At 41.1% G+C, this 27,500-nt stretch overlaps 1 protein-coding gene across 1 annotated transcript in view; it reads right to left on the bottom strand.

Moving 5' to 3' along the window:
- Positions 1–27,500, bottom strand: part of LOC121845473 (CUB and sushi domain-containing protein 3-like) — a 179,169-nt gene that overhangs the window by 35,447 nt on the left and 116,222 nt on the right. The window contains exon 5 of the mRNA XM_042316920.1: positions 12,641–12,848. Within this exon, the coding sequence (XP_042172854.1) occupies positions 12,641–12,848 (208 nt within the window). The remainder of the gene's footprint in view (positions 1–12,640; positions 12,849–27,500) is intronic.

Raw genomic sequence — 27,500 nt, 5'->3', positions numbered from 1 at the left:
CTTTGTCCACCGTTGTCCTGTCCATTATTGTTTCTATGTCCGTTGGGGCGTGTGAGTACCTATGCTGTGTTGTTTTGGGCTTTGGTGCCCTTGTGGATTGCGCTGATGATTACGGGTCTCGTCCCGTAGTGTTAACCATTGTGCGAGTGTGTTATTTATTCTAGGTACTCTCCGCTCTTTTGTTTTGGGTTTCACCCTGTGTTTTTGTTACGTGATTGTTTGGTTTTCGTCCCTGTTCCTTTACACGGCACGCCGTAATTTGGGTTAAAACATTTTTTAACTATTACCCATTCCTCTGAATAATTTATTCCAGCATGACAATAGGGACAGTAGAACAACATAACTGTATCTCTGAATGTGTATATTTCCCAGTGATAGATTTACAGAGATTTAGATTTACATCTAGATGTTGTGGAACTTATATGATTAAATACGAAACTATTTGTGAGAAGATGTAATGTGATGTTAGCCTTCTAAATGAGTGAATTGTTTTTCAAATAAAATCTTAACCAAGTCAGTGGCCACGCCCATGACAAAAGGAGAGAATGTCCTTTTCCCCCCCGAGTGCTTAAGGTCTGGGGAGTTTCCTGGCCACGGACCCAAAATATTGATGTTTTGTTCCCCGAGCCACTTAGTTATCACTTTTGCCAAATGGCAAGGTGCTCCATCATGCTGGAAAAGGCATTGTTCATCACCAAACTGTTCCTGGATGGTTGGGAGAAGTTGCTCTCGGAGGATGTGTTGGTACCATTCTTTATTCATGGCTGTGTTCTTAGGCAAAATTGTGAGTGAGCCCACTCCCTTGGCTGAGAAGCAACCCCACATATGAATGGTCTCAGGTTGCTTTACTGTTGGCATGACACAGGACTGATGGTAGCGCTCACCTTGTCTTCTCCGGACAAGCTTTTTTACGGACGCCCAAAACATGTGTGTGTGTGTGTCCTGCCATTCCTGAGCTCTGTACTGGTGGTGCCCCGAACCCGCAGCTGAATCAACTTTAGGAGACGGTCCTGGCGCTTGCTGGACTTTCTTGGGCGCCCTGAAGCCTTCTTCACAACAATTGAACATCTCTCCTTGAAGTTCTTGATGATGCGATAAATGGTTGATTTAGGTGCAATCTTACTGGCATTCTGGAATATATATGCAAATTGCCATCATACAAACTGAGGCAGCAGACTTTGTGAAAATTTATATTTGTGTCATTCTCAAAACTTTTGGCCACAAAACTGTAGTAATCAATGTGTAAGCTATTCTGTTTGTGTGTTTATGTAATTCTGTGTGATTATTTAGTTAGTTAGTAAATAAATAATTAAGCCAATTTGTATATTGCTGATTCATAATTGATGCGTAGGGTTTGTGCAGATATCCAAGGATTGTACAACATTCAGAACGAGTCTGACGGTAAATAAGATTTCATGAATTAACTGTGACTGATGTAAGAGATATTTATATCTTTAGAGTTTAGTCGGGAGATAGTAACTCGTTAAATAACTTTTTCCCGTGGTGCCCCAATTATTACTACTACTATGTACGGTGCCCTAGATTACTACTTAATGAATTGTTACATTAGTAATTTAATCGAGTAATAATTTTACGTGGTATGTAATTATTTTATTAAAAAAATAACCATCAATCACATTAATGATAGTCAAGACACGATACATTTGAGTTCGAGTCATTTTGATGACATTCATCCTGTTATCCTTGTATGATATTTCGATTCCATCCAATCAAACTCTTGTCTATTTGTCTTTTTTTTAACACTGACAGTGTTTCTCTGTTTCCTCTTCAACACTACGTATGTGACCCGATTCAGGACACTAGGTGTATGTCGCAAGTTGGTTTAGCCACAGACAAAGTGAGCAACCTTCCCACTAGCCATGATTGGCTGAGATAAAGAGTGGGCTGGACATGCCGAGAGATGAGTTTGGATTGGTCTACGGTGTTGCATCTTGTGTCTATAAAATGAGCTGCTCGTAATGCGTAGATAATCCTTTCTATTACAGTGTTTTTGTATAGATATTACGTTATGTTATAACGTTAGCCATGGAGAGCTACAAATAACTACAAACATTGCTGCTCTGAATTTATCGACAAACGCTATCGACAAACGTCAGTGGTGAAGAAGTAGCGATGGACTACTTTCTGGATGACGATCGTGCCACGCTGACTCTCTCTCTCTCATTTCATAACACATTTTGAAATCAGTGGAACACAACAGGCCAAAACAAGCTGGGCGAACTAAACGGAAACGACACAGGGTGTCTTACCCAACGGGTTGCAGTCTGCCGTGAAGCTTTCTTCCAGGTACACAGGTCAGAATCTACAGATTTAGATATTATACCTTTCTAATTTTGTCTGAAAGTTGTTTTCACTGTAAGTTAAAGCTTGCTGTTAGCTAGCCAGCTGGAGTTCGATGGCTGGCTTGCTAGCTAACATTAACTTATGAAGTGTGTGTAACGTTTGTGATGTTTTCTCAGAATGCCATTTCCCATTGCTAGTTATATGATATGCATATTATTAGTAGATTTGGATAGAAAACACTCTGAAGTTTCTAAAACTGTTTGAATGATGTCTGTGAGTATAACAGAACTCATATGGTAGGCAAAAACCTGAGAAAGAAATCTGGGAAATCTGAGGTTTGTAGGTTTGCCTATCCAATATACAGTGTCTATGGGGTCATATTGCACTTCCTAGGGCTTCCACTGTCAACTGTCTTTGGAACCTTGTTTGATGCTCCTACTGTGAAGGATGAGGGAATAAGAGCTGATTGACTCAGGCTCGCCACCCCGAGTTAGCTGCCTTCCATTGCATTTCTACAGACAAAGGAATTCTCCGGTTGAAACATTATTGAAGATTTATGTTAAAAACATCCTAAAGATTGATTCTATACATCGTTTGACATGTTTCTACGAACTGTAATAGAATTTGTTGACTTTTCGTCTTGCCTGCGCGTCATGAATTTGGATTTTGGAACTAAACGCGCAAACAAAAAGGAGGTATTTGGACATAAATCATGGACTTTATCGAACAAAACAAACATTTATTGTGGAACTGGGATTCCTGGGAGTGCATTCTGATGAAGATCATCAAAGGTAAGTGAATATTTATAATGCTATTTCTGACTTCGTCGACTCCACAACATGAATATGGATACGGCTTGTTTTGTTGTCTGAGCTCAGATTATTGATTAAAGAAATAAAATATGCAAATGTAAGTGTGTGTGTATCAGTATATCAAGTATGCTAATGTAAGTGTGTGTGTATCAGTATATCAAGTATGCTAATGTAGGTGTGTGTGTAACAGTATATAAAGTATGCTAATGTAAGTGTGTGTGTAACAGTATATCAAGTATGCTAATGTAAGTGTGTGTGTAACAGTATAAGAGGTATGCTAATTGTAAGTGTGTGTAACAGTATGCTAATGTAGGTGTGTGTAACAGTATATAAAGTATGCTAATGTAAGTCTGTGTGTAACAGTATATCAAGCATGCTAATTGTAAGTGTGTGTGTAACAGTATATCAAGTATGCTAATGTAAGTGTCTGTGTAACAGTATGCTAATGTAAGTGTGTGTGTAACAGTATTTCAAGTATGCTGATGTAAGTGTGTGTGTAACAGTATGCTAATGTAAGTGTGTGTGTGTAACAGTATATCAAGTATGCTAATGTGAGTGTGTGTGTAACAGTATATCAAGTATGCTAATGTGAGTGTGTGTGTAACAGTATATCAAGTATGCTAATGTGAGTGTGTGTGTGTAACAGTATATCAAGTATGGTAATGTGAGTGTGTGTGTAACAGTATATCAAGTGTGCTAATGTAAGTGTGTGTGTATCAGTATATCAAGTATGCTAATGTAGGTGTGTGTGTAACAGTATATCAAGTATGCTAATGTAAGTGTATGTGTAACAGTATGCTAATGTAGGTGTGTGTGTAACAGTATATAAAGTATGCTAATGTAAGTCTGTGTGTAACAGTATATCAAGTATGCTAATGTAAGTGTGTGTGTAACAGTATGCTAATGTAAGTGTGTGTGTAACAGTATATCAAGTATGCTAATGTAAGTGTGTGTGTGTAACAGTATATCAAGTATGCTAATGTGAGTGTGTGTGTAACAGTATGCTAATGTAAGTGTGTGTGTAACAGTATATCAAGTATGCTAATGTAAGTGTGTGTGTAACAGTATGCAAATGTAAGTGTGTGTGTAACAGTATGCTAATGTAAGTGTGTGTGTAACAGTATATCAGGTATGCTAATGTAAGTGTGTGTGTAACAGTATGCTAATGTGAGTGTGTGTGTAACAGTATGCTAATGTAAGTGTGTGTGTAACTGTATATCAAGTATGCTAATGTAAGTGTGTGTGTAACAGTATGCTAATGTGAGTGTGTGTGTAACAGTATGCTAATGTAAGTGTGTGTGTAACAGTATATCAAGTATGCTAATGTAAGTGTGTGTGTAACAGTATGCTAATGTGAGTGTGTGTGTAACAGTATGCTAATGTAAGTGTGTGTGTGTAACAGTATATCAAGTATGCTAATGCAAGTGTGTGTGTAACAGTATGCTAATGTAAGCGTGTGTGTAACAGTATGCTAATGTAAGTGTGTGTGTAACAGTATATCAAGTATGCTAATGTAAGTGTGTGTGTAACAGTATGCTAATGTAGGTGTGTGTGTAACAGTATATAAAGTATGCTAATGTAAGTCTGTGTGTAACAGTATATCAAGTATGCTAATGTAAGTGTGTGTGTAACAGTATATCAAGTATGCTAATGTAAGTGTGTGTGTGTAACAGTATATCAAGTATGCTATTGTGAGTGTGTGTGTAACAGTATGCTAATGTGAGTGTGTGTGTAACAGTATATCAAGTATGCTAATGTACCGGAGTGAAGGCATTCAGGCGGAGGTGTAAAATACTTTAAAGTACTACTTAAGTCTGTTTTTTTGTTGTTGTTATTAGTACATTATTTTACTATTTATATTTTTGACATCTTTTACCTCACTACATTCGTAAAGAAAGTAATGTACTTTTTACTCCGTACATTTTCTTTAACACTCAAAAGTACGACGTTACATTTTGACCAGGAAAATTGTCTAATTCAAACACTTATCAAGAGTGTGGTCACTCCCTGGTCATCCCTACTGTCTCTGATCTGGAGGACTCACTAAACAGAGAACATCCCTGGTCATCCCTACTGCCTCTGATCTGGAGGACTCACTAAACAGAGAACATCCCTGGTCCATCCCTACTGTCTCTGATCTGGAGGACTCACTAAACAGAGAACATCCCTGGTCATCCCTACTGTCTCTGATCTGGAGGACTCACTAAACAGAGAACATCCCTGGTCATCCCTACTGCCTCTGATCTGGAGGACTCACTAAACAGAGAACATCCCTGGTCATCCCTACTGGCTCTGATCTGGAGGACTCACTAAACAGAGAACATCCCTGGTCATCCCTACTGCCTCTGATCTGGAGGACTCACTAAACAGAGAACATCCCTGGTCATCCCTACTGCCTCTGATCTGGAGGACTCACTAAACAGAGAACATCCCTGGTCATCCCTACTGCCTCTGATCTGGAGGACTCACTAAACAGAGAACATCCCTGGTCATCCCTACTGCCTCTGATCTGGAGGACTCACTAAACAGAGAACATCCCTGGTCATCCCTACTGCCTCTGATCTGGAGGACTCACTAAACAGAGAACATCCCTGGTCATCTCTACTGCCTCTGATCTGGTGGACTCACTAAACAGAGAACATCCCTGGTCGTCCCTACTGTCTCTGATCTGGAGGACTCACTAAACAGAGAACATCCCTGGTCATCCCTACTGCCTCTGATCTGGAGGACTCACTAAACAGAGAACCTCCCTGGTCATCCCTACTGTCTCTGATCTGGAGGACTCACTAAACAGAGAACATCCCTGGTCCATCCCTACTGTCTCTGATCTGGAGGACTCACTAAACAGAGAACATCCCTGGTTATCCCTACTGTCTCTGATCTGGAGGACTCACTAAACAGAGAACATCCCTGGTCATCCCTACTGCCTCTGATCTGGAGGACTCACTAAACAGAGAACATCCCTGGTCATCCCTACTGCCTCTGATCTGGAGGACTCACTAAACAGAGAACATCCCTGGTCATCCCTACTGCCTCTGATCTGGAGGACTCACTAAACAGAGAACATCCCTGGTCATCCCTACTGTCTCTGATCTGGAGGACTCACTAAACAGAGAACATCCCTGGTCATCCCTACTGTCTGATCTGGAGGACTCACTAAACAGAGAACATCCCTGGTCATCCCTACTGTCTCTGATCTGGAGGACTCACTAAACAGAGAACATCCCTGGTCATCCCTACTGCCTCTGATCTGGAGGACTCACTAAACAGAGAACATCCCTGGTCATCCCTACTGTCTCTGATCTGGAGGACTCACTAAACAGAGAACATCCCTGGTCATCCCTACTGCCTCTGATCTGGAGGACTCACTAAACAGAGAACATCCCTGGTCATCCCTACTGTCTCTGATCTGGAGGACTCACTAAACAGAGAACATCCCTGGTCATCCCTACTGCCTCTGATCTGGAGGACTCACTAAACAGAGAACATCCCTGGTCATCCCTACTGCCTCTGATCTGGAGGACTCACTAAACAGAGAACATCCCTGGTCATCCCTACTGCCTCTGATCTGGAGGACTCACTAAACAGAGAACATCCCTGGTCATCCCTACTGTCTCTGATCTGGAGGACTCACTAAACAGAGAACATCCCTGGTCACCCTACTGGCTCTGATCTGGAGGACTCACTAAACAGAGAACATCCCTGGTCATCCCTACTGTCTCTGATCTGGAGGACTCACTAAACAGAGAACATCCCTGGTCATCCCTACTGCCTCTGATCTGGAGGACTCACTAAACAGAGAACATCCCTGGTCATCCCTACTGCCTCTGATCTGGAGGACTCACTAAACAGAGAACATCCCTGGTCATCCCTACTGCCTCTGATCTGGAGGACTCACTAAACAGAGAACATCCCTGGTCATCCCTACTGTCTCTGATCTGGAGGACTCACTAAACAGAGAACATCCCTGGTCATCCCTACTGTCTCTGATCTGGAGGACTCACTAAACAGAGAACATCCCTGGTCATCCCTACTGCCTCTGATCTGGAGGACTCACTAAACAGAGAACATCCCTGGTCATCCCTACTGTCTCTGATCTGGAGGACTCACTAAACAGAGAACATCCCTGGTCATCCCTACTGCCTCTGATCTGGAGGACTCACTAAACAGAGAACATCCCTGGTCATCCCTACTGTCTCTGATCTGGAGGACTCACTAAACAGAGAACATCCCTGGTCATCCCTACTTCCTCTGATCTGGAGGACTCACTAAACAGAGAACATCCCTGGTCATCCCTACTGTCTCTGATCTGGAGGACTCACTAAACAGAGAACATCCCTGGTCACCTCTACTGTCTCTGATCTGGAGGACTCACTAAACAGAGAACATCCCTGGTCATCCCTACTGTCTCTGATCTGGAGGACTCACTAAACAGAGAACATCCCTGGTCACCTCTACTTCCTCTGATCTGGAGGACTCACTAAACAGAGAACATCCCTGGTCACCTCTACTTCCTCTGATCTGGAGGACTCACTAAACAGAGAACATCCCTGGTCATCCCTACTGTCTCTGATCTGGAGGACTCACTAAACAGAGAACATCCCTGGTCACCTCTACTTCCTCTGATCTGGAGGACTCACTAAACAGAGAACATCCCTGGTCATCCCTACTGTCTCTGATCTGGAGGACTCACTAAACAGAGAACATCCCTGGTCACCTCTACTTCCTCTGATCTGGAGGACTCACTAAACAGAGAACATCCCTCGTCATCCCTACTGTCTCTGATCTGGAGGACTCACTAAACAGAGAACATCCCTGGTCACCTCTACTGTCTCTGATCTGGAGGACTCACTAAACAGAGAACATCCCTGGTCATCCCTACTGCCTCTGATCTGGAGGACTCACTAAACAGAGAACATCCCTGGTCACCTCTACTTCCTCTGACCTGGAGGACTCACTAAACAGAGAACATCCCTGGTCATCCCTACTGCCTCTGATCTGGAGGACTCACTAAACAGAGAACATCCCTGGTCATCCCTACTGCCTCTGATCTGGAGGACTCACTAAACAGAGAACATCCCTGGTCATCCCTACTGGCTCTGACTAAACAGAGAACATCCCTGGTCACCTCTACTGCCTCTGATCTGGAGGACTCACTAAACAGAGAACATCCCTGGTCATCCCTACTGCCTCTGGTCTGGAGGACTCACTAAACAGAGAACATCCCTGGTCACCTCTACTTCCTCTGATCTGGAGGACTCACTAAACAGAGAACATCCCTGGTCACCTCTACTGCCTCTGATCTGGAGGACTCACTAAACACAAATGCTTTGTTTGTAAATTATGTCTGAGTGTTGGAGTGTTGCCCCTGGCTACCCATCAATTTTTTTTAAATCATTCAATGATGCCGTCTGATTTGCTTAATATCAGGAAGTTGAAATTGTTTATTTTTACTTTTGATATTTAAGTACATTGTGCCCCAGGCTATCCGTCAATAAATTGTTTGTTTTTTTGTGCCGTCTGGTTTAATATAAGGAATTTAAATGATTTATACTTTTACTCAAGTATGACAATGTGTTATTTTTTCCACCACTGGATGTGGCTCGGGGTTATAGCATTTATTCCACATGACCCATCCATTTAGACAAGTGTATCTGGGTAAGCGTCATCTAATATTTATAACGTATTTTTATCTGAACACTTTCTGTTGAAATTGAATTTTTCCTTATTGTAGGCTACTACCACTTTAAATCTTTACCACATGACCTCATGTGAAACCTTAAAGAGATGGGTGGGGCTAAAGGCTTAAGAGGGTGTGAACAATGCTGAATGGGTGGGGCTTAAAGTCTTAAGAGGGTGTGAACAATGCTGAATGGGTTGGGCTAAAGGCTTAAGAGGGCGTGAACAATGCTGAATGGGTTGGGCTAAAGGCTTAAGAGGGCGTGAACAATGCTGAATGGGTGTAGACAAAGGATAGCTCTCTATTAGGTACCAGATCATTCAAAGACCCTTTTCTCCAACGTGAGTTTACAAGTGTATCAACTTTCAGAGCAGAATTACTTTCCCATTGTTCCTCAACTGTAGTGTATGATACACCATTTTGTAGCTCTCAGTCTCTACTTTTATCCAATGTAAAAAAAACTATAATAATAATTAAAATGTTGCCACATAAGACCGAATCCAGGTGTTGAGTCACATATGTACAACATTTCCCTCGATCTCGACAGTCAGTGAAAATGACTTTGTGAATTCAAAAATACTAAGAGCTTTTCTAATCCATCCTGTCAGTGGAAGAAATAGGGTGTTCCTCTGGGAGTTTAGAAGGTAATTGATTTCACATAACGTGACCTTTTCTGCACACTGAGCCATTTTACTGAAATCTAAATGACACAAATATTGTAGGAAGAATTTTTTAAAAAGCATTCAGTTACTGAGACACTCAACGACCGCGTCCCAACTGGCACTTTAACCCCTTTAAAACTAGAGACATCTGTTAAAACTAGAGATATCTGTTAAAACTAGAGATATCTGTTAAAACTAGAGATATCTGTTAAAACTAGAGATATCTGTTAAAACTAGAGATATCTGTTAAAACTAGAGATATCTGTTAAAACTAGAGATATCTGTTAAAACTAGAGATATCTGTTAAAACTAGAGATATCTGTTAAAACTAGAGATATCTGTTTAAAACTAGAGATATCTGTTTAAACTAGAGATATCTGTTAAAACTAGAGATATCTGTTAAAACTAGAGATATCTGTTAAAACTAGAGATATCTGTTAAAACTAGAGATATCTGTTTAAACTAGAGATGTTAAAACTAGAGATATCTGTTAAAACTAGAGATATCTGTTAAAACTAGAGATATCTGTTAAAACTAGAGATAACTGTTAAAACTAGAATTAGAGATATCTTTCCCATATCTGTTAAAACTAGAGATATCTGTTAAAACTAGAGATATCTGTTTAAAAACTAGAGATATCTGTTAAAACTAGAGATATCTGTTAAAACTAGAGATATCTGTTAAAACTAGAGATATCTGTTTAAACTAGAGATATCTGTTAAAACTAGAGATATCTGTTTAAAACTAGAGATATCTGTTAAAACTAGAGATATCTGTTAAATCTGTTAAAACTACTAGAGATATCTGTTAAAACTAGAGATATCTGTTAAAACTAGAGATATCTGTTAAAACTAGAGATATCTGTTAAAACTAGAGATATCTGTTAAAACTAAAATCTAGAGATATCTGTTTAAAACTAACTGTTAAAACTAGAGATATCTGTTAAAACTAGAGATATCTGTTTAAAACTAGAGATATCTGTTTAAAACTTTTAAATCTAGAGATATCTGTTAAAACTAGTTCTGTTAAAACTAGAGATATCTGTTAAAACTAGAGATATCTGTTAAAACTAGAGATATCTGTTTAAACTAGAGATATCTGTTAAAACTAGAGATATCTGTTAAAACTAGAGATATCTGTTTAAAACTAGAGATATCTGTTAAAACTAGAGATATCTGTTAAAACTAGAGATATCTGTTAAACTAGAGATATCTGTTAAAACTAGAGATATCTGTTAAAACTAGAGAGATATCTGTTAAAACTAGAGATATCTGATCTGTTAAAACTAGAGATATCTGTTAAAACTAGAGATATCTGTTGAAACTAGAGACATCTGTTTAAACTAGAGATATCTGTTAAAACTAGAGATATCTGTTAATACTAGAGATATCTGTTAAAACTAGATATATCTGTTAAAACTAGAGATATCTGTTAAAACTAGAGATATCTGTTTAAACTAGAGATATCTGTTAAAACTAGAGATATCTGTTTAAAACTAGAGATATCTGTTAAAACTAGAGATATCTGTTAAAACTAGAGATATCTGTTAAAACTAGAGATATCTGTTAAAACTAGAGATATCTGTTAAAACTAGAGATATCTGTTTAAAACTAGAGATATCTGTTAAAACTAGAGATATCTGTTAAAACTAGAGATATCTGTTAAAACTAGAGATATCTGTTAAAACTAGAGATATCTGTTAAAACTAGAGATATCTGTTAAAACTAGAGATATCTGTTAAAACTAGAGATATCTGTTAAAACTAGAGATATCTGTTTAAACTAGAGATATCTGTTAAAACTAGAGATATCTGTTTAAACTAGAGATATCTGTTAAAACTAGAGATATCTGTTTGTTTGCATGGGCTGTTTCTAAATCCACAACATCCTCCTATGTCGCCCTTCCGCATCTGGGGTGGAAAATTGCAAAGCTACCAGCGCTGTTTGTCAGACCAGGAGACATCCCGAAAATACGGTCTTCTCACAAAAACCGTCTGTAGTGGGGTGTTGTCGGACAAAATGAGTATCGTAACGAATACGGACTATTATCTGAATCTGATTTATGATCAGATAATTTTTTGTTGTTGTTGTACTTTTCCGTGATCTAATGTGATCCATATAACTGGCTGTCGGTTAAGAGAAAGGCGGGCTTTACGTTGATCCTGTTGTTCTGATTGGATAGAGTGAACCTGTATTTCTCAGAGAGAATGCCAAGAGTGTGCAAAACTGTCATCAAGGCAAACGGTGGCTGCTTTTAAGAATCTCAAATATACAACAACTAAAATGTGTTGGTTATTACATGATTCCATATGTGTTATTTCATAGTTTTAATGTCTTCACTATTATTCTACAATGTAGAAAACAGTATAAAGAAAGAACAACCCTGGAATGAGTAGGTGTGTCCAAACTTTTGACTGGTACTGCAGATATTCAGTAATCCTGACTCACCAGATACTCTCAATCAAATTCAAATGTATTTATAAAGCCCTTCTTACATCAGCTGATATCTCAAAGTGCTGTACAGAAACCCAGCCTTAAACCCCCAAACAGCAAGCAATGCAGATGTAGAAGCACGGTGGCTAGGAAAAACTCCCTAGAAAGGCCAGAACCTAGGAAGAAACCTAGAGAGGAACCAGGCTATGAGGGGTGGCCAGTCCTCTTCTGGCTGTGCCGGGTGGAGATTATAAACCTAGAGAGGAACCAGGCTCTGAGGGGTGGCCAGTCCTCTTCTGGCTGTGCCGGGTGGAGATTATAACAGAACATGGCCAAGATGTTCAAATGTTCATAGATGACCAGCAGGGTCAGATAATAATACTGTGTGACTCTGATATTTCTACCTCCAGACAGTTGTGTTTCTCAAACACATTATAGGTATAACCAAAGTGAAGAGATCTGTCGACGTGCCCTTGAGCAAGGCACTTAACCCTTAACCCTACATTTCTCCAGGGTAGCCGTTGACAACGGCAGACCCCCTGACCGTGACCCCAACTCTCCGAGGGTGTCTCACAGGGGAATTGGAATATGCAAAAAAATAATAATAAAATCACGAGTATAAAACACACTTGTATATATGTGTGAAACAGGACAAATATAAAAACTCACCTAATTATAATTATTATTATTACGTCAGTTGGCTTTAGTTTAAAAGTGTTATGAAATAACAAACATAAACAATCCACTCACCAGATACTGGGCGGCTCTGATCCTTCTATCTCCAGAGAGCCGTGTTTGTCCTCTATCTGGAAGTCAGTGAACACCAGTGAGATGGTGTCTCCAGGGTCCGCCAGCACCGTCCACTTACATTCCCCAGCGTTGGACAGGTCACTGAGGTATTCAGGGCTGGAGATGATCCCACTGGACCCTCTCAACGTCCCGCCACACGTGTTCTCAGCTGCGGTGGTGGGGGAGGGGGGAGAGTTCCCAATTGTCATACATGAGTAAAAGTAAAATAGCTTAATAGAAAAATGACTCAAGTAAAAGTGAAAGTCACTTAAGTATCTAAAGTAAAAGTATAAATGAATAATTTCAAAGTGCTTATATTATATTAAGCAAAACAGACGGCACAATTTAAATGTTTTATAGAGAGCAAGGGGAACACTCCAACACTCAGACATCATTTACAAACAAAGTATGTGTGTTTAGTCAAATCTGTAAGATCTGAGGCAATAGAGATGACCAGGGATGTTCTCTTGATATGTGTGTGACCAGGACCATTTTCCTATTCTGCTAAGCATTCGAAATGTAATGAGTACTTTTGGGGTGTCGGGGATAATGTATGTATGTATTATTCTCTTTAATAATGTAGTGAAGTAAAAGTTGTCAAAAATATAAATGGTAGAGTACAGATACACCAAAAAACTACTTAATTAGTACTTTCAAGTATGTTTACTGAAGTACTTTGCGTCACTGCTCAGCTGTCAAACAAACAGAAGAACACAGTGGGGCAAAAAAGTGGCTGACCAAATACTTATTTTCCACCATAATTTGCAAATAAATTCATAAAAAAATCCTACAATGTGATTTTCTGGATTTTTTTCTCTCTCATTTTGTCTTTCATAGTTGAAGTGTATCTATGATGAAAATTACAGGCCTCTCTCGTCTTTTTAAGTGGAAAAACTTGCACAATTGGTGGCTGACTAAATACTTTTTTGCCCCACTGTATGTTTAATATCAATTAATCTGTTGGCTCTGTTCCAATATGTAGACTAGAATAATACTAAGAATGAAGCCATGTATTCGGCTATACTGTATGTATTCCAAGTTGTATGCTAGCTAGTATGGATATGACAGCATGGATAAGAGTCCAAGGTATCCGGATTTACAGGATCAATTGGCTGTGTTCCAAGCCCCCTGTCTGCTCTTCTCCTTCTGGTCTGAGGGGTTCAGAAACCTTTGGTTCGTCAGAAGACTCAGACAACCACAACAGATTCCAAAACCATTATATTCCAATATCTAGATTCTACATTAACATGCCACATAGAATGAAGCATCTGGGTTCCGGTGTTGGCCACGCGTTCTAAGTGATATTCTAGACTATTGGAATGTCATCTTTATGTTCTTGGCCTCAATAAGCGAGCGGGCGCTTGAAGAACACAGCATCTGAGCCACACTATGATGAGGCCTCTATAACGTACCACCAGAGATGTTCACAAGTCTTTGAGGTAGAGTCCAAGTCAAGTCTTTTAGGGCCAAGTCTAAGTCAAGTCTCAAGTCTTTTAGGGCCAAGTCTAAGTCAAGTCTCAAGTCTTTTAGGGCCAAGTCTAAGTCAAGTCTCAAGTCTTTTAGGGCCAAGTCTAAGTCAAGTCTCAAGTCTTTTAGGGCCAAGTCTAAGTCAAGTCTCAAGTCTTTTAGGGCCAAGTCTAAGTCAAGTCTCAAGTCTTTTAGGGCTTTCTGCCTGCTGTAGGTTAGGTCTATAAACCATGTAAATGATTTGAAGAGACTCTTGTATGAAAGAAAGCACATCAGGCACTCTTTAAATCAAAATAAATTTCCTTTTAAAATGTAGACAGTTTACATTGATAAAAGTAATTGTACAGGATATTAAAAAAATCTAACGTAACATTTTAAAGGGCATGGTATTTTGTGGCAGACATTGTCTATATTTCACTTCATTCAATCACACAAACAGAAAATCTGTAGGTGAGGGAAGATAAATGACAAGCATGAATGTAAACCAAAATGACTGACAACTATTCAATAACTGCACTACTAAAGTGTCCTATAAATATCAAACGTAATGACCTTTTATCCATAAAATACACTTCCTGACCTGGACACTTTAACAGAAATATAATCTCCTGTAACAAGTAGTAAATGACATCCTGTGGCCCCCTTTAGACAGAGAACATGTATGTTGCGGACAGGTGGCATTTCAGAAAGATCAAGTTTGTCAGCGTTCCTGCACTGAGCCCGGCACGATGAGGGCACATGATGGAGGCCTCCATGACTAAACACTCTCCCCACTGGGGGTGTTGGGGGCTGTCACACTGTCATTGCTACCTGCTTGAGCCTTGAAAAGTCTTTCGCATGGACCCCCCCCCCCAAAAAAAAAAAGTCCAAGCAAAGCAAAGCAACTTCATTTCCATCAGAAGATACTTCAATGTAGTGAAGAATCTCTGCTCTGAAGACTTTACGTCTCTTTTTTCTTCTTGCTGTGGACGTCAGAGAACATTCTGGAGGTTTCACCAGGTGTCCTTCCTCTCCACTACTGCTCTGCGTAACGGTGACTTTCCGTTCCTCAGACAAAACAAGGTCTGGAGAAGAAAAACATAAACATCTATAAAATAATGTATATAATCAAGAATATAACAGTAAACATTATACATGAAAAAACACATCTTTATTATTTTGAATTGTGACAGAAAGTATTGCATGTTGCAATGTCTTGTACCCCACCAATCAGACTCTCCTTCAATTCAGCTGTATCTTCACGTGGTCATGAGGACATCACGATCCAGTCAGAACAGGCAGACAGATGGATCCAGCAGCGCAGCTCATTATGTATTACATTGTCACCAAAATGGACGTTTTTGTTGCCTGTTCATCCGAGTACTCCATTCTAACATTCACAAACAACCCCCCCCTGGAATCTGGTGTTTGAGTGACTGCTGCAGTGCTTTTACTAGACTGAAAAGGTGACGAGCTTGTGCTCGGGAATACTTGGCAGATGAAAATTGAGTGACAGCGCACAAGGAAGGGCAGCACTGAGTGTCACAACTTTCTCCCCCTGAGTAAGGTCAGTGGCCTAGACAAAACGGGTCCAAAAATGTCCACTAACTCCAATAGCTGTCTCCATTCCCTTGGTGATAAACAGAGCTCCTTGTGTCCTTGGGCTTCAAGTAGACTATTGAGGCTTTGTTGATTCAGATCGGTGACGGTTTTAACAAGCCGGGGGATGGAACTCCATCTGGTAGACACAGCAGCAGGGATAATACCATACTACCATTCACTCATTCTTTATGTACATATTCTTTATCCCTTTACACTTGTGTCTATAAGGTAGTTGTGGGATTGTTAGCTAGATTACTCGTTGGTTATTACTGCGTTGTCGGAACTAGAAGCACAAGCATTTCGCTACACTCGCATTAACATCTGCTAACCCATGTGTATGTGACCAATAAAACTTTGATTTGACTCCGAACTCAGCTTCAAAAGGCTTCTTTCAGACCACAGGTAGTATGTAGTAAAGCTGTACAGTTGAGTTACCTCAGCCATCACACTGTTTATGATTTGTTTAGTGTTTCCTTTAGTCCATCTCTTACTCACCAGTTGTAATGAACGGGGGGACAAATCACTGTAAGCTCTGTTGCCTGCAGTTGGTTTGGATAGCTTCTACATCAGCATCTTCACCAAATTATTCCTGTATGCTAGGGTTATCATCATCATCATCATCACCATCATCATCATCACCATCATCATCATCAATATCAATATCATCACCATCATCATCGTCATCATCAATATCATCACCATCATCATCATCAATATCATCACCATCATCATCATCAATATCAATATCATCATCATCATCATCATCATCAATATCATCACCATCATCATCATCACTTGCTTTGGGGAAACAAACTGTGAAGGCCTTTTTCCATATTTGTAGCGTTATCACATAAGATATAATCTAAATGTATGTTTGATGTCAAAATGATCACATATTACTTTACATTTTATTGTTGATTCTCTTCCCCCCAGGGTGTGACCCTGTGAGTCTATCACAGCTCAACAGAACTGTCTCCAGCAATAGGAGTTCATTTCTCTTCCGTGGACCATGTAATGGGGCGGCAGGGTAGCCTAGTGGTTAGAGACAGGTAGCCTAGTGTTTAGAGTGTATAGGTGGCAGGTAAGCCTAGTGGTTAGAGACAGGTAGCCTAGTGTTTAGAGTGTATAGGTGGCAGGTAAGCCTAGTGGTTAGAGACAGGTAGCCTCTAGTGGTTAGAGTGTAGAGGGGGCAGGGTAGCCTAGTGGTTAGAGCGTAGAGGTGGCAGGGTAGCCTAGTGGTTAGAGTGTAGAGGTGGCAGGGTAGCCTAGTGGTTAGAGTGTAGGGGCAGGGTAGCCTAGTGGTTAGAGTGGTTAGGACAGAGGTGGCAGGGTAGCCTAGTGGTTAGAGTATAGGTGCGCAGGGTAGCCTAGTGGTTAGAGTGTAGAGGTGGCAGGGTAGCCTAGTGGTTAGAGTGTAGAGGCAGGGTAGCCTAGTGGTTAGAGCGTAGAGGGGGCAGGGTAGCCTAGTGGTTAGAGGGGGGGCGGCAGGGTAGCCTAGTGGTTAGAGACAGGTAGCCTAGCGGTTAGAGACAGGTAGCCTAGTGGTTAGAGCAGTGGACTTGTAACCAGAAGGTTGCAAGTTCAAACCCCCGAGCTGACAAGGTACATATCTGTCATTCTGCCCCTGAACAGGCAGTTAACCCACTGTTCCTAAACTGTCATTGAAAATAAGAATTTGTTCTTAACTGACTTGCCTGGTTAAATAAAGGTAAAATAAGAAATGGGCCCGTTACTCCCATGAAGCCCATCGTGGTTCCGTCAGTCCATATATCTACATTGACAGACACTAACTCTGTCTTCTCTCTAGGGCACTTTTGATTGTCCAAATCAACATGTTTTACATCAGCTGATATCTCAAAGTGCTGTACAGAAACCCAGCCTAAAACCCCCAAACAGCAAGCAATGCAGGTGTAGAAGCACAGTGGATCGGAAAAACTCCCTAGAAAGGCCAGAACCTAGGAAGTAAACCTAGAGAGGAACCAGGCTATGTGGGGTGGCCAGTCCTCTTCTGAACCTAGGAAGTAAACATGGACACCTTTGGCGGTCAAGAATGAGTCAATGCTGCTCTGTCCTTCTGTCCCTGAGTCAACTTTGTTTTGTAGAATTCAGCAGAGAAACAACACGATGGGATAGTTGCTGCAGACTTCAGATGGAAATACAAGGACACAAACACACACATGATCTATGTGATTAATCAGCAGAAATGTCCTGCTTTGAACTCTCATTTTACACTAAGTTACTTCCTGGTTAGAACAGGAAGTATATTACTGTTACGGTTTTCTTCAGGTGAAAGAGACTCGGACCAAAATGCAGCGTGGTAAGTTAGATACATATTTAATGTAACGTGAAAACCTAAACAGTCTATCTTGTGCTAACACACACAGAGACAGGAACAATCACCCACAAAACACACAGTGAAACCCAGGCTACCTAAATACGGTTCCCAATCAGAGACAACGAGAATCACCTGACTCTGATTGAGAACCGCCTCAGGCAGCCATAGACTATGCTAGACACCCCTACTCAGCCACAATCCCAATACCTACTAAAACCCCCATACAAAAACACACCACAAAATAAACCCATGTCACACCCTGGCCTGACCAAATAAATAAAGAAAACACAAAATACTAAGACCAGGGCGTGACAATTACATCTTAGAGTGATATGTAAATCGCCGAGATGTAATTCAATCATCTCTGCTAACAAGTAGGCCTAGCTTTTGGACAACCCACCTCTTATTAACCTTTCACCAAATATTTGACAGTAATACATTTCCGGGTTAGCTAAAAGATGACGCACAGGAAAGCTAGCTATATCAAACTAGCATCTGCTAAACAGACTACTATTAGTCTAACCACATTGTAGTGTTGTTAGCTAGCTAGCCTAACTGACCTTTTCGCAGGTGAGTTTTCAAAGGTCGGACGAAGTTAGATGCAGAATGCGATAGCATCTGTTATGATAATTCCACACGTTTTGTAAACAGCATTTCATATTTCTTTTGCCACTGCAGGTTCTCGTAACCAAATTGAATAGGGAAAACTTCACCACTTATCAACATGAATGTAGTGATTATCATAACGTATAGTAAGCTATCATAATAAGATGTAGTGATTACAGCTGACAAGGTACAAATCTGTTGTTCTGCTCCTGAACAGGCAGTTAACCCACTGTTCCTAGGCCGTCATTGAAAATAATCTCTGAGGTTCAAAATCAACGTAATAAGGTTTCCCCGTCTCCTTCTAACAACCTGCAATTTATCATTGGGGTTCTCCTGATTGCTAAAGTTAGCAGGAGAGAAACATAAGAGTGTTGACCAGAACACAGCCTTTAATGCTGTGAAATTGTGTGTTTTCATTGTGCAGAACATCACACACCAGCTGAATGCTAATTAATGCAGCATACCATGTCACTCTCTGTTACCATATCTCTCCCTCTCTCTTTCTCTCTCTTTCTCTCTCTCTCCGTCTCTCTCTCTCTCTCTCTCTCTCTCTCTCTCTCTCTCTCTCTCTCTCTCTCTCTTCTCTCGCTCTCCATCTCTATTTCTCTCCCTCTCTACCTCTCTCTCATTCTGTTTATGTCTCTCTCTCTCTCCCCTCTCTCTCTCTTCTGTTTATCTCTCCCTCTCTCCTCTCTCTCATTCTGTTTATGTCTCTCTCTCTCCCCTCTCTACCTCTCTCTCATTCTGTTTATCTCTCTCTCTTCTCTCTCATTCTGTTTATCTCTCTCTCTCTCCCTCTCTACCTCTCTCTCATTCTGTATTTCTCTCCCTCTCTACCTCTCTCTCATTCTGTTTATCTCTCTCTCTCTACCCTCTCTCTCATTCTGTTTAAAATGTCTCTCATCTCTCTCTCTGTATTTCTCTCTCTACCTCTCTCTCATTCTGTTTATCTCTCTCCTCTCTCTCCTCTCTCATCTGTTTGTCTCTCTCTCTCATTCTGTTTGTCTCCTTGTCTTCTGTTTGTCTCTCTCTCCTCTCTACCTCTCTCTCATTCTGTTTATGTCTCTCTCTCTCATTCTGTTTATGTCTCGTTTCTTCTGTTTGTCCCTCTCTCTCTCTCTCTCTCTCCCTCTCTACCTCTCTCTTCTGTTTATGTCTCTCTCTCTCTCCCCTCTCTCAATTAATGTTTGTCTCTCTCATCTCTATTTCTCTCCCTCTCTACCTCTCTCTCATTCTGTTTGTCTCTGTCTCTCTCTCTACCCCTCTCTCTCTATCTCTCTCTCTCTCTACCTCTCTGTTTGTCTCTCTCTCTCTCCCCAGTCTCTACCTCTCTCTCATTCTGTTTGTCTCTCTCTCTCCCCTCTCTACCTCTCTCTCATTCTGTTTGTCTCTCTCTCCCTCTCTATTCTGTTTGTCTCTCTCATTCTTCTGTTTATGTCTCCCTCTCTACCTCCTCTCTACTCTCTCTCTATTCTGTCTGTCTCTCATTCTGTTTGTCTCTCTCTCCCTCTCTACCTCTCTCTCATTCTGTATGTCTCTCTCTCTCTCTCTCTCCACCAATATACAAAACAAAAATATAAACGCAACATGTAAAATGTTAGTCCCATCATTTGAAATAAAAGATCCCAGAAAATGTCCATACGCACAAAAAGTGTATTTTTCTCAAATATTGTGCACAAAATTGTTTCATTTGTCAAGATAATCCATCCATCTGACAGCTGTGGCATATCAAGAATCTGATTAAACAGCATGATCATTACACAGATGCACCTTGTGCTGGGGAGAATAAAAGGCCACTCTAAAATGTGCAGTTTTGTCACACAACACAATGTCTAACGTTTTGAGGGAGTGTGCAATTGGCTGACTGCAGAAATGTCCAACAGAGCTGTTGCCAGGTCAATTAATGTTAATTTCTCTACCAACGTTGTTTTAGAGAATTTGGCAGTACATCCAAATGGCTTCACAACCGCAGACCACGTGAAAACCAGCCCGGGACCTTCACATTCCAGCTTGCACACCTGTGGGATCATCTGAGGAGGAGGAGGGGGGATGCTGAGGAGTATTTCTGTCTGTAATAAGACACATTTTGTGGGGAAAATGTCATTCTGATTGGCTGGGCTTGACACCACAGTGGGTGGACCTGGCTCCCAAGTGAATGGGCTTATGCCCTCACTCCCCAGTCATGTGAAATCCAGAGATTGGGGCCAAATTAATTTATTTCAATTGACTGATGTCTTTCTATGAACTGTAACTCAGTAAAATACTTGAAATGATTATTGCTTATTGCTTATCTGCTGCTACCACCACTTTCAGGGGCTATATACAGGGGGTACTTATTGCTTTATCTGCTGCTGCCACCACTTTCAGGGGCTATATACAGGGGGTACTTATTGCTTTATCTGCTGCTGCCACCACTTTCAGGGGCTATATACAGGGGGTACTTATTGCTTATCTGCTGCTACCACCACTTTCAGGGGCTATATACAGGGGGTACTTATTGTATCTGCTATTTCTTATCTGCTGCTGCCACTGCTGCCACCACTTTCACCACACTTTCAGGGGCTATATACAGGGGGTACTTATTGCTTATCTGCTGCTACCACCACTTTCAGGGGCTATATACAGGGGGTACTTATTGCTTATCTGCTGCTGCCACCACTTTCAGGGGCTATATACAGGGGTACTTATTGCTTATCTGCTGCTGCCACCACTTTCAGGGGCTATATACAGGGGGTACTTATTGCTTATCTGCTGCTGCCACCACTTTCAGGGGCTATATACAGGGGTACTTATTGCTTATCTGCTGCTACCACCACTTTCAGGGGCTATATACAGGGGGTACTTATTGCTGCTATCTGCTGCTGACCACCACTTTCAGGGGCTATATACAGGGGGTACTTATTGCTTATCTGCTGCTACCACCACTTTCAGGGGCTATATACAGGGGGTACTTATTGCTTATCTGCTGCTACCACCACTTTCAGGGGCTATATACAGGGGTACTTATTGCTTATCTGCTGCTACCACCACTTTCAGGGGCTATATACAGGGGTACTTATTGCTTTATCTGCTGCTACCACCACTTTCAGGGGCTATATACAGGGGGTACTTATTGCTTTATCTGCTGCTACCACCACTTTCAGGGGCTTTATACAGGGGGTACTTATAATGATCAAATCACTGCTCAACCACTTTCAGGGGCTATATACAGGGGTACTTATTGCTTATCTGCTGCCCACCACTTTCAGGGGCAAACAGGGGACTTATTGCTTATCTGCTGCTACCACCACTGGGGCTTTACTGACAAGCCCTTAACCAACAGGGGCATATACAAGGGGTACTTATTGATCTGTTACCACTTTCAGGGGCTAAAATATTTATTGCTTATCTGCTGCTAAATTTCAGGGGCTATATACAGGGGTACTTATTTTATCTGCTGCTAACCACTAACGAGGCTATATACAGAAGGTACCGGTACAGAGTCAACCACTTTCAGGGGCTATATACAGGGGGTACTTATTGCTTATCTGCTGTCCACCACTTTCAGGGGCTATATACAGGGGGTATCTGCTGCTACCAGTCAATTTCAGGGGCTATATACAGGGGGTATATACAGGGGGCTTTATCTGCTGCTACCACCACTTTCAGGGGCTATATACAGGGGGTACTTATTGCTATATCTGCTGCTACCACCACTTTCAGGGGCTATATACAGGGGGTACCGGTACAGAGTCAGTGTGGAGGCTATATACAGGAGGTACCTGTACTGAGTCAGTGTGGAGGCTATATACAGGGGGTACCGGTACTGAGTCAATGTGGAGGCTATATACAGGGGGTACCTGTACTGAGTCAGTGTGGAGGCTATATACAGGAGGTACCTGTACTGAGTCAGTGTGGAGGTTATGTACAGGAGGTACCGGTACCAAGTCACTGTGCGGGGGTACAGGTTAGAGGTAAACTGTACTTGTATGTAAGTGTGAAGTGACTATGCATAGATGATAATAAACAGCGAGTAGCAGCAGTGTTAAAAACAAATGGGGGGGGGGTCAATGTAATAGTCTGGGTGGCCATTTGATTAATTGTTCAACAGTCTTATGTCTTGGGGGGTAGAAGCTGTTAAGGAGCCTTTTGGTCCTAGACTTGGCGCCGGTACCGCTTGCTGTATGGTAGCAGAGAAAACAGTCTATGACTTGGGTGACTGGAGTCTCTGACAATTTTATGGGCTTTGGCAGGGCTTTCACAGTTTTCACATCATTTAGGATGTGACACTGGGCCTTGCAAGCTGAATCCTTTGATAGTTATGTACTCTGGTCACGGGCTGTCAGAGCTGCCAAGGCAGCCGGGGACATAAGGAAAACCATGAAACAGTCCCCTGTTAGGCATCAGACTATTGGTCAACGGGATGTGAATGGATTTAGGGTAGATTCAAATGAAGAATATGATTGGAGGATGCTATTCTGAAAGTGTTCAGACCCCATGGCTGTTCCCACCTTTTCTTACATTACAGTCTTATTCAAAAATGGATTATATCGTTTTCTCACCCCCTTTGTCAATCTACACACGATAACCACATAATGACATCACAATAAACACATAATGACATCACAATAATCCATGACATCACAATACCACATAATGACATCACAATAACCACATAATGACATCACAATAACCCATAATGACGTCACAATAACCCATAATGACATCACAATACTGCATAATGACATCACAATAACCACATAATGACATCATAATAATCCATAATGACATCAAAATACCACATTATGACATCACAATAGCCACATAATGACGTCACAATAACCCATAATGACATCACAATACCGCATAATGACATCACAATAACCACATAATGACATCACAATAATCCGTAATGACGTCACAATAACCACATAATGACATCACAATAACCCATAATGACATCACAATAACCACATAATGACATCATAATAATCCATAATGACATCACAATACCACATTATGACATCACAATAGCCACATAATGACCTCACAATAACCCATAATGACATCACAATACCGCATAATGACATCACAATAACCACATAATGACATCACAATAATCCATAGTGACATCACAATAACCACATAATGACGTCACAATAACCCATAATGACATCACAATACCGCATAATGACATCACAATAACCACATAATGACATCACAATAATCCGTAATGACGTCACAATAACCACATAATGACATCACAATAACCCATAATGACATCACAATAACCACATAATGACATCATAATAATCCATAATGACATCACAATACCACATTATGACATCACAATAGCCACATAATGACCTCACAATAACCCATAATGACATCACAATACCGCATAATGACATCACAATAACCACATAATGACATCACAATAATCCATAGTGACATCACAATAACCACATAATGACATCACTATAACCCATAATGACGTCACAATAACCCATAATGACATCACAATACTGCATAATGACATCACAATAACCACATAATGACATCATAATAATCCATAATGACATCACAATACCACATTATGACATCACAATAGCCACATAATGACGTCACAATAACCCATAATGACATCACAATACCGCATAATGACATCACAATAACCACATAATGACATCACAATAATCCATAATGACGTCACAATAACCCATAATGACGTCACAATAACCCATAATGACATCACAATACCGCATAATGACAAAGCAAAAACTGCTGTTTTATCCATTTTAGCATATATATATATTTTTTAAATTAAATATCACATTTCCATAAGTATTCAGACCCTTTGTTGATGCACCTTTGGCAGTGATTACAGCCTCCAGTCTTCTTCGGTACGACACTACAAGCTTGGCACACCTGTATTTGGGGAGTTTCTCCCATTCTTCTCTGCAGATTCTCTCAAGCTCTGTTAGGTTGGATGGGGAGCGTTGCTGCACAGCTATTTTCAGGTCTCCCCAGAGATGTTTGATCGGGTTCAAGTCCAGGCTCTGGTTGGGCCACTCAAGGACATTCAGAGGCTTGTCCCGAAGCCACTCCTGTGTTGTCTTGGCTGTATGCTTGGGGTTGTTGTCTTGTTGGAAGGTGAACCTTCACCCGTCTGAGGTCCTGAGTGCTCTGGAACAGGTTTTCATCAAGGATCTCTCTGTTCATCTTTCCCTTGAACCTGACTAGTCTCCCAGTCCTGCCGCTGAAAAACATCCCCACAGCATGATGCTGCCACCACCATGCTTCACCGTAGGGATGGTACAAGGTGTCCTTCAGACATGACGCTTGGCATTCAGGCCAAAGAGTTCAATCTTGGTTTCATCAGACCAAAGAATCCTGTTTCTCATGGTCTGAGAGTCCTTTAGGTGCCTTTTGGCAAACTCTAAGTGGGCTGTCATGTGCATTTTAATGAGGAGTGGCTTCTTTCTGGCCACTCTACCATAAAGGCCTGTTTGGTGGAGTGCTGCTGAGATGGTTGTCCTTCTGGAAGGTTCTCCCATCTCTACAGAGGAACTCTAAAGCTCTGTCAGAGTGACCATTGGGTTCTCGGTCACCTCCCTGACCAAGGCTCTAGTAGTAGTAGTAGAGCTAGGAGTAGTAGAGCTAGTAGTAGTAGTAGAGCTAGTAGTAGTAGAGCTAGTAGTAGTAGTACAGCTAGTAGTAGTAGTAGAGCTAGTAGTAGTAGAGCTAGTAGTAGTAGAGCTAGTAGTAGTAGAGATAGTAGTAGTAGAGATAGTAGTAGTAGAGCTAGTAGTAGTAGGAGAGCTAGTAGTAGTAGAGCTAATAGTAGTAGAGCTAGTAGTAGTAGTAGTAGTAGAGTTAGTAGTAGTAGTAGAGTAGTAGTACATTACCAGGATCTACATTACCAGGATCAGGTATCTCTCTGTTTTAACAGAACTGATCTACATTACCAGGATCTACATTACCAGGATCAGGTATCTGTCTGTTTTAACAGAACTGATCTACATTACCAGGATCTACATTACCAGGATCAGGTATCTGTCTGTTTTAACAGAACTGATCTACATTACCAGGATCTACATTACCAGGATCAGGTATCTGTCTGTTTTAACAGAACTGATCTACATTAACAGGATCAGGTATCTGTCTGTTTTAACAGAACTGAGCTACATTACCAGATCTACATTAACAGGATCAGGTATTTGTCTGTTTTAACAGAACTGATCTACATTACCAGATCTACATTACCAGGATCAGGTATCTGTCTGTTTTAACAGAACTGATCTACATTACCAGGATCTACATTACCAGGATCAGGTATCTGTCTGTTTTAACAGAACTGATCTACATTACCAGGATCTACATTACCAGGATCAGGTATCTGTCTGTTTTAATTACAGAACTGATCTACATTACCAGGATCTACATTACCAGGATCAGGCATGTGATAATGACACAAGCTAGACTTACTAGTAGGCTAGTTCTGTTGTGATAACACTAGCTAGACTGACTAGTAGGCTAGTTCTGTTGTGATAACACTAGCTAGACTGACTAGTAGGCTAGTTCTGTTGTGATAACACTAGCTAGACTTACCAGTAGGCTAGATACTGGTTCAGACCATTCAGTCTCACAGATACTGGTTCAGACCATTCAGTCTCACAGATACTGGTTCAGACCATTCAGTCTCTAGTGCACAGATACTGACTCATACCATTCAGTCTCTAGTGCACAGATACTGATTCAGACCATTCAGTCTCACAGACTGATTCAGACCATTCAGTCTCACAGATACTGATTCAGACTATTCAGTCTCTAGTGCACAGATACTGATTCAGACCATTCCGTCTCTAGTGCACAGATACTGATTCAGACCATTCAGTCTCACAGATACTGATTCAGACCATTCAGTCTCACAGATACTGATTCAGACTATTCAGTCTCTAGTGCACAGATACTGATTCAGACCATTCCGTCTCTAGTGCACAGATACTGATTCAGACCATTCAGTCTCACAGATACTGCTCTGTTCATCTTTCCCTTGAACCTGACTAGTCTCCCAGTCCTGCCGCTGAAAAACATCCCCACAGCATGATGCTGCCACCACCATGCTTCACCGTAGGGATGGTACAAGGTGTCCTTCAGACATGACGCTTGGCATTCAGGCCAAAGAGTTCAATCTTGGTTTCATCAGACCAAAGAATCCTGTTTCTCATGGTCTGAGAGTCCTTTAGGTGCATTTTGGCAAACTCTAAGTGGGCTGTCATGTGCATTTTAATGAGGAGTGGCTTCTTTCTGGCCACTCTACCATAAAGGCCTGTTTGGTGGAGTGCTGCTGAGATGGTTGTCCTTCTGGAAGGTTCTCCCATCTCTACAGAGGAACTCTAAAGCTCTGTCAGAGTGACCATTGGGTTCTCGGTCACCTCCCTGACCAAGGCTCTAGTAGTAGTAGTAGAGCTAGGAGTAGTAGAGCTAGTAGTAGTAGTAGAGCTAGTAGTAGTAGAGCTAGTAGTAGTAGAGCTAGTAGTAGTAGAGCTAGTAGTAGTAGAGATAGTAGTAGTAGAGATAGTAGTAGTAGAGCTAGTAGTAGTAGGAGAGCTAGTAGTAGTAGAGCTAATAGTAGTAGAGCTAGTAGTAGTAGTAGTAGTAGAGTTAGTAGTAGTAGTAGAGCTAGTAGTAGTAGAAGAGCTATTAGTGGTAGAGCTAGTAGTAGTAATAGAGCTAGTAGTAGTAGAGCTAGTAGTAGTAGTAGAGCTAGTAGTAGTAGAAGAGCTATTAGTAGTAGAGCTAGTAGTAGTAATAGAGCTAGTAGTAGTAGAGCTAGTAGTAGTAGTAGAG

The sequence above is a fragment of the Oncorhynchus tshawytscha genome, unplaced genomic scaffold, assembly GCF_018296145.1.
Source record: "Oncorhynchus tshawytscha isolate Ot180627B unplaced genomic scaffold, Otsh_v2.0 Un_contig_1961_pilon_pilon, whole genome shotgun sequence".
In the NCBI taxonomy this organism is placed as follows: domain Eukaryota; kingdom Metazoa; phylum Chordata; class Actinopteri; order Salmoniformes; family Salmonidae; genus Oncorhynchus; species Oncorhynchus tshawytscha.
The sequence above is the reverse complement of the archived record's forward strand: the minus strand, read 5'-3'. Positions and strand labels throughout refer to the sequence as shown.